The sequence below is a fragment of the Oncorhynchus mykiss genome, chromosome 3, assembly GCF_013265735.2.
Source record: "Oncorhynchus mykiss isolate Arlee chromosome 3, USDA_OmykA_1.1, whole genome shotgun sequence".
In the NCBI taxonomy this organism is placed as follows: Eukaryota; Metazoa; Chordata; class Actinopteri; order Salmoniformes; family Salmonidae; genus Oncorhynchus; species Oncorhynchus mykiss.
This window is the reverse complement of record NC_048567.1, coordinates 4444877-4453490: the sequence shown is the minus strand read 5'-3', so window position 1 is coordinate 4453490 and position 8614 is coordinate 4444877. Positions and strand designations below refer to the sequence as shown.

The 8614-nt window shown below is 47.4% G+C and overlaps 1 protein-coding gene across 8 annotated transcripts in view; it reads right to left on the bottom strand.

The window, feature by feature from the left end:
- Window positions 1-4582: 4582 nt before the first annotated feature.
- Window positions 4583-8614, bottom strand: part of LOC110510956 (trafficking kinesin-binding protein 1) — a 66415-nt gene continuing 62383 nt past the window's right edge. For 5 of the 8 annotated variants that reach the window (XM_036966224.1, XM_036966207.1, XM_036966219.1 and 2 more), the window contains one exon: window positions 4583-5610. In XM_036966224.1, coding sequence (XP_036822119.1) covers window positions 4785-5610 — 826 coding nt within the window. In that variant the 3' untranslated portion in view covers window positions 4583-4784. The remainder of the gene's footprint in view (window positions 5611-8614) is intronic. The other 3 variants (XM_036966252.1, XM_036966239.1, XM_036966248.1) reach the window with 3 other exon arrangements.

Sequence of the window (8614 nt, the reverse complement as noted above, 5' to 3'; positions counted from 1 at the left end):
TCATCTGACTCATATTTGCTCCCCTATTATGCTGGACCACAGTTGCCACACATTGTTCACAGCTCTAGTCATCACTGAGCCACAGAGATGCAGCAACATACAGCAAGATCCTCCTCTTAATGTAGAAGGTACAGGGAGGTTAGACCGTCAGAGACTACAGTGGGTGTATTAGCAGCACACAGAATTTAGGTCTGAAAGTGATACCTCCCTGAGCAACTTGTCTTCTTATGGACCCACTGTACCTACAGCAGCCCAGCACATCACTCGGACTGAATGAAAGAGCAAGAGCGTTTTTGTTAACGAGCCGTCCTCCAAATCTACTTTTTCAGACACACGGCCTTAGAGTGTGATTGTAGCGGCAATAACAGAGGCAATATCACATCTCAGTCACTAAATAGATAAACCGGAACACAGAGGAGACAAATAGAGCCTGGGTTTTTACATTAGACAAAGCACGCAGCTTAACAAATATTGGATGGAGTACCACTTGGGTGCATTGGAGAGACAATGGCTTGGCTTGGATTGCACTGTTGTGAGCATAAAGCTTGGCTAGCGCTGCACTAATGCTAGCACAGGTGTCCCTCAATGAGCTGATTTAATTATTTGCGACAGGTTTTCGTTGTGGGATGGGAGGCAGGAGGCGGAGGAGGGGAGGCAGAGGGGAGAAGGAGGGGAGGATGAGGGGAAGCAGAGGAGGGGAGAAGGGGAGGGTGAGGAGGGGAAAATGGGAGGGTGAGGAGGGGAAAATGGGAGGGTAAGGAGGGGAGAAGGGGAGAAGGGGAGGGTTAGGAGGGGAAAATGGGAGGGTGAGGAGGGGAGGATGAGCGGAGGTGGAGAGGAGAATGGGAGGGTGAGGAGAAAGGGAGAATCAGGGGGGCTGAGGGGAGGCAGAGGAGGGGAGACGGGGAGGATGAGGAGAGGTGGAGGAGGGGAGGATGAGGGGAGGCAGAGGAGGGGAGGAGGATGAGGGGAAGTGGAGAAGAGGATGAGGAGAAGGGGAGGATGAGGAGGGGAGAAGGAGTAGAAGAGGAGGATGAGGAGAAGGGGAGGATGAGGAGAGGAGGATGAGGGGAGGTGGAGGAGAGGAGGATGAGGAGAAGGGGAGGATGAGGAGGGGAGAATGAGTAGAAGAGGAGGATGAGGAGAAGGGGAGGATGAGGAGGGGAGAATGAGTAGAAGAGGAGGATGAGGAGAAGGGGAGGATGAGGAGGGGAGAAGGAGTAGAAGAGGAGGATGAGGAGAAGGGGAGGATGAGGAGGGGAGAAGGAGTAGAAGAGGAGGATGAGGAGAAGGGGAGGATGAGGAGGGGAGAAGGAGGAGTAGAAGAGGAGGATGAGGTGGGAGTAGGGAGGGATCTGTTGCATAATAAAGCATGGCAATAAAATACAGAAAAACATGAAACATCTGCTGCTGTAATACCAATTACATGTATTGGTGCCCATTTACAACAGACAGTGGCTAACTGCTGGGTCCACGTTAGGCTCAATGAGATGCTAGAAGGTTGGGACTGGGGATGGTGAGACCCCACAGGGAGACAGTGATTTGACAGACCTAGAGAGATGGCAGGTAGGGGGGATTATGTAGGACCACTAAACATTTCGGAAAACTTGTGCAGATCCCAAAAAGGATGAATCATTTCAGTTCCTTGAATATATTTTTTTGGGGCATCAACAACCTCCTTTGAAGTCTATGATAATGCAAGTCAAACGTCAATTTGATCATCAATTGGTTTGTAAGACACTAAAAATATCACTAAGAAAATGTGAATATGTTGAATAGAACAAGAGCTCCAGCATATTTCATTGAACAACCATATAATAATGCAAAAACAAATCAACATAAATAATTGCATATTCCAACTCTCCCTAAAACACCTGAAGGGAGTGGAATCATGGCCATTATCACCATTGTACAGCACCCCTGGAGCAATTAGGGTTAAGTGCCTTGCTCAAGGGCACAGTGACAGATGATTTATTTCACCTTGTCGGCTCCGGTATTCGAACCAGCAATCTTTCAGCTACTGACCCAATGCCTTAACCATGAGGCTACCTGCTACGTTTTATCCATCTGTGAATATCAAGTGGCTTGTTGTTCAAGTGGATGTGTGATCATACCAGATGTTCCCACTAATTACAAACAAAAGAGAGGACTTCCTTGAACATGGAGAAAAGGGCACTGAAAGAGCACTTAGGGGAACAGCTGAATGAGTAGTGGGTTTATTTCTGCTGCTGTCTGTAGTAATGGACCCGCAACACAATGCACTTGGTTCCAACAACACTGAAATTCTCAAATAGTCATCTAATTGCATGAAACGGAGGCCAAGATCTTTCCCTTGTGAACACGTGTTGTAGCTCGGTCCATATTGTCCTCATAAAGCTGTGTGGGCACCAGTCTGGTGAAACACCATGAAACAACAGTTGTCAAGTACATGTCTTCATAAACGCTTCATTATCATGAGGATTTCTGGTGATTTGTGCTCCAAACACGATGTTATTATTTTGTCTGTAGTGAACTCCAACACTACATAGACAGATAAATAAAAGACATGAAAGCAAGCAGGTCATATCAATTGTTTTATTGATAATAGCCTTTTTTTTTGCAAATTGGTGCTCTTGAAATTCCGGAACACAAAACCCTTGTTTTTAAACCAGTGTTCTGACCACTTCATGGCCTGAACAACATTTTTGTCCCTTATATATCTATATATATTCTAGTTTATTAAAAAATAGTTAACATGGCTAAATTCATTGCATACATACCATTTACAATGTACAAGTAGTATAATAATAATTCCCTTTGTGGTTGAAATGCAGTAAAACCATCATTTAAATCAACAGACACATTTGGACATCATATTTTCTGCTGTTAATCAATACATTCAAAGGCTATTCAAGTTACACACAATGTCAGCAAGGACGATTCTCTACTTTTGTCAGAAGTTAATGATAAATAATAGGCGTTTCTTCTTTATTTCAACACATTTACTGCATCTATCCAAGATGTAACGAGAGCTTATCTTCTCTGCAGTTCAAGTTAAAACTCGTACGAGGAGGATATCCTCAGAACACAAAGCAGTTGTCTGCTCATACCAGGGAGGAAGCAGACAGATCAGTCAGTCCAACAACAATGGAACTATGTAAAGTATGAGGCACTAGGACGTATTCCCTCCATCTCTCCGTTCCTCAACTTCATTTACAGTACAGTGGCTTTAGTTTAAAGCTAACAGTTCAGTCACCAAAGCTTGTTACCAGAAAGATGAAAGTCAGAAGAAAAATCTAACTTGTATAATGTTTCTCTCATAAAAGTCAACCGCGTCCCTCCCAGAGAACTCTTCTACACACCTTTTGTATTGGGAGACAGCAGTTAGTGGGCTCTGGTTGAAATGTCCTGTATATCTGATTATCACCTTAACCAAATGACTCAAGCCTTTCTTAGACTATCTAGGCCTATAGGTAAATCTTTCAACAACTTTATACACACACACACACACACACACACACACACACACGCTCACATACTCGCACTGCACACACATGTCTATAAATCATGTTGGTCTGTTACAATGTATCCAAGTTCAAACCATAGCCTATTCATTCACGGCAAACATCCATGCATCCCTCTTAGCTTCAAGTGTGGCTCCTTCCCACTCTTTATTTGGATCAACTTTGAGGTGAATAACATGTGTTGTTGCCCAGTATTGTGCTAGCTAGTAGTATGAATACTGTACCTCCAACATTTCATTTCCTCAATAAAGGTCTTAGTTATGTGCATATTGTCATGATGTCACTGAACACCCTTAAATACTACTTAAGGTGCGTTCGTTGGTACTGCTTGTCACTCATTAGCTAATTAACAGGAAGAGAGTGTTTTATCTCCACATGTATACGTTTAGACCTGGGAATAAAATAAATAGATTTTTAATATGAGTTTACCTGGGCTTGGAAGCGCTCCGTTTCCTAAACAGATAACAGGTGCTACAGTACATCTTCTTCAGCCTACCGATCTGCAGGGCCAATCAACAATAAAACAATAACACATCATGGTACTATTTACTGAGGCTTGTAAGCAGAGAGAAAAGAGGACAGAGAAAGAGAGGAGAGAGAGACAGAATAGAGAAAGAGGACAGGAGAGAGAATAGAGAAAGCGAGGAGGAGAGACAGAATAGAGAAAGAGGACAGGAGAGGAGAGACAGAATAGAGAAAGAGGACAGGAGAGGAGAGAGAGAGAATAGAGAAAGAGAGGAGAGGAGAGACAGAATAGAGAAAGAGGACAGGAGAGAAGAGAGAGCGAGACAGAATAGAGAAAGAGGACAGGAGAGGAGAGAGAGACAATAGAGAAAGAGAGGACAGGAGAGAAGAGAGAAAGAGAGGAGAGGAGAGAGAGACAGAATAGAGAAAGAGAGGAGAGGAGAGACAATAGAGAAAGAGGACAGGAGAGAAGAGAGAGCGAGACAGAATAGAGAAAGAGGACAGGAGAGGAGAGAGAGACAATAGAGAAAGAGGACAGGAGAGGAGAGAGAGACAATAGAGAAAGAGAGGAGAGGAGAGAAGAGCGAGAAAGAGAGGACAGGAGAGAAGAGAGAGGAGAGGAGAGAGAGACAGAATAGAGAAAGAAAGAAAGGAAGACAAAATAATTAGCATTGATACAAAATGCACTGTAAAAAGAAAGGGCATCTCTTTCAGGCACAGAGTTGATTTGTCACAGACCGGGGACTCATACAGCAGATATATATACATCCAACTCATCTGACAGGTGACAGACAGAAGAGAAAAGTCAACATTCATTCACCCATCATTGAGACTAGTCTGTCTGGGGAGTTTGGAGGAAGAAGCCAGGAGCATGTCTGTGGGGCTGTGGGGCCCCGGGCCCTTCATAGCCATGCCGGCTCCTACCATGGCCGGGTAGCTGCGGTTACGGCGGATGCCTGTGTTCAGAGCGGGGCCGAGGCCCCCTATGGGACTGGTCACCACAGAAGGGCAGAAGTGGGAAGGGCGGTGGAGGCTGCTGAGGGGCCCCAGCATGGTGGGCCCCGTGGCCCCTGATAAAGAGGGGCCGGCCCCAACCACGCTGAAGCGCTTCAGCTTGTCCACCAGCTTCAGATTGTGGACGCTGACGTCAGTCTGACACTCCCTGTCTGCTGACTCACTGCTCTGGGCCTCTGCCCTCACCTCCTTCAGGATGGAGCTGGCCGGCTTCGATGCCAGGAAGTTGTCATAGGGCGGGGCGCTGGGACTGAGTTCGAAGGGGCCCACGGGGCTGCTGGGTTTGGCACAGAGGGAGCGGTGGGTTGGGGAGTTGGGCGGCGTGGAGGGTAGGGTGTCAGGGGGCCGCGGCGGTAGAAGCGACGGTACCCCCCCAGTGGGGATGGAGGTGCTACAGTCTGCCCGGTCCCAGCTCTGAGGGTTGTAGACTGCTGCAGAGATGCCTCGCTCCTGGAGGAGCCGCACCAGACCTCCACTAGTGCTCATGGTCTTGGTGGAGTCTCTCAGGTTGGTGAAGGACTCGGCTGCCAGGCTGAGGCGGCGCGGGGTGCAAGGGGTTGAGCAGGGGGTAGATCTGACGCTGCTGCTGCTGGTCATGACGCAGGAGGCAGTAGGACCCGACATAAGGCTGAAAGAGAGAGATGAGAGGGACACACACAGACCGTCACACACACATACTGCTATACAGTCAGCCATACCGTTATACAGTCAGCCATACTGCTATACAGTCAGCCATACCGTTATACAGTCAGCCATACTGCTATACAGTCAGCTATGCAGTCAGCCAAACCGCTATGCAGTCAGCCATACCGCTATGCAGTCAGCCATACCGCTATGCAGTCAGCCATACCGCTATGCAGTCAGCCATACCGCTATGCAGTCAGCCATACCGCTATGCAGTCAGCCATACCGCTATGCAGTCAGCCATACCGCTATGCAGTCAGCCATAGCGCTATACAGTCAGCCATACCGCTATACAGTCAGCCATACAGTCAGCCGCTATGCAGTCAGCCATAGCGCTATGCAGTCAGCCATAGCGCTATGCAGTCAGCCATAGCGCTATGCAGTCAGCCATAGCGCTATGCAGTCAGCCATAGCGCTATGCAGTCAGCCATAGCGCTATGCAGTCAGCCATAGCGCTATGCAGTCAGCCATAGCGCTATGCAGTCAGCCATAGCGCTATACAGTCAGCCATACTGCTATACAGTCAGCCATACCGCTATACAGCCAGCCATACCGCTATACAGTCAGCCATACCGCTATACAGCCAGCCATACCGCTATACAGCCAGCCATACCGCTATACAGTCAGCCATACCCCGCTATACAGGCAGCCATACCGCTATACAGTCAGCTCTACAGTCAGCCATAGCGCTATACAGTCAGCCATAGCGCTATACAGTCAGCCATAGCGCTATACAGTCAGCCATAGCGCTATACAGTCAGCCATAGCGCTATACAGTCAGCCATAGCGCTATACAGTCAGCCATAGCGCTATACAGTCAGCCATAGCGCTATACAGTCAGCCATACTGCTATACAGTCAGCCATACTGCTATACAGTCAGCCATACCGCTATACAGTCAGCCATACCGCTATACAGTCATACAGTCAGCCATACCGCTATACAGTCAGCCATACCGCTATACAGTCAGCCATACCGCTATACAGTCAGCTCTACAGTCAGCCATAGCGCTATACAGTCAGCCATACTGCTATGCAGTCAGCTATACAGTCAGCCATACTGCTATACAGTCAGCCAAACCGCTATACAGCCAGCCATACCGCTATACAGTCAGCCATACCCCGCTATACAGGCAGCCATACCGCTATACAGTCAGCTCTAGTCAGCCATACCGCTATACAGTCAGCTCTACAGTCAGCCATAGCGCTATACAGTCAGCCATAGCGCTATACAGTCAGCCATAGCGCTATACAGTCAGCCATAGCGCTATACAGTCAGCCATACCGCTATACAGTCAGCCATACCGCTATACAGTCAGCCATACCGCTATACAGTCAGCCATACCGCTATACAGTCAGCCATACCGCTATACAGTCAGCTATACAGTCAGCCATACCGCTATACAGTCAGCCATACCGCTATACAGTCAGCTCTACAGTCAGCCATAGCGCTATACAGTCAGCCATAGCGCTATACAGTCAGCCATAGCGCTATACAGTCAGCCATACTGCTATACAGTCAGCTATACAGTCAGCCATACTGCTATACAGTCAGCCATACTGCTATACAGGTAGCCATACTGCTATACAGTCAGCCATACCGCTATACAGTCAGCCATACCGCTATACAGTCAGCTCTACAGTCAGCCATAGCGCTATACAGTCAGCCATAGCGCTATACAGTCAGCCATACTGCTATACAGTCAGCCATACTGCTATACAGTCAGCTATACAGTCAGCCATACCATTGTACAGTCAGCCATAGCGCTGTACAGTCAGCCATAGCGCTGTACAGTCAGCCATAGCGCTATACAGTCAGCCATAGCGCTATACAGTCAGCCATAGCGCTATACAGTCAGCTATACAGTCAGCCATACAGTCAGCCATACCGCTATACAGTCAGCCATAGCGCTATACAGTCAGCCATACTGCTACACAGTCAGCCATAGCGCTATACAGTCAGCCACACAGTCAGCTATACTGTTATACAGTCAGCTATACTGCTATACAGTCAGCCACACTGCTGTATAGTCAGCCACACAGTCAGCTATACTGTTATACAGTCAGCTATACTGCTATACAGTCAGCCACACTGCTGTACAGTCAGCCACACAGTCAGCTATACTGTTATACAGTCAGCTTTAGTCAGCTATACTGTTATACAGTCAGCTTTAGTCAGCTATACTGTTATACAGTCAGCTTTACAGTCAGCTATACTGTTATACAGTCAGCTTTACTGTTATACAGTCAGCTTTATAGTCAGCTATACTGTTACACAGTCAGCTTTACAGTCAGCTATACTGCTATACATTCCGCCACACAGTCAGCTTTATAGTCAGCTATACTGTTACACAGTCAGCTTTACAGTCAGCTATACTGCTATACATTCCGCCACACAGTCAGCTTTATAGTCAGCTATACTGTTACACAGTCAGCTTTACAGTCAGCTATACTGCTATACATTCCGCCACACAGTCAGCTATACTGTTATACAGTCAGCTTTACTGTTATACAGTCAGCTACACAGTCAGCCATGCTGCCATACAGTCAGCTATGCTCCTCAGCTATGACAGACACAGCCAGAGCCTAGACCACACAATAGATCCTTCTAAAGCCTAGACCACTCAATAGATTCTTCTAGAGCCTAGACCACTCAATAGATCCTTCTAAAGCCTAGACCACTCAATAGATTCTTCTAGAGCCTAGACCACTCAATAGATCCTTCTAGAGCCTAGACCACTCAATAGATCCTTCTAGAGCCTAGACCACACAATAGCTCCTTCTAGAGCCTAGACCACTCAATAGCTCCTTCTAGAGCCTAGACCACCCAATAGCTCCTTCTAGAGCCTAGACCACTCAATAGCTCCTTCTATCGCAGAGACCACTCAATAGCTCCTTCTATCGCAGAGACCACTCAATAGCTCCTTCTATCGCAGAGACCACTCAATAG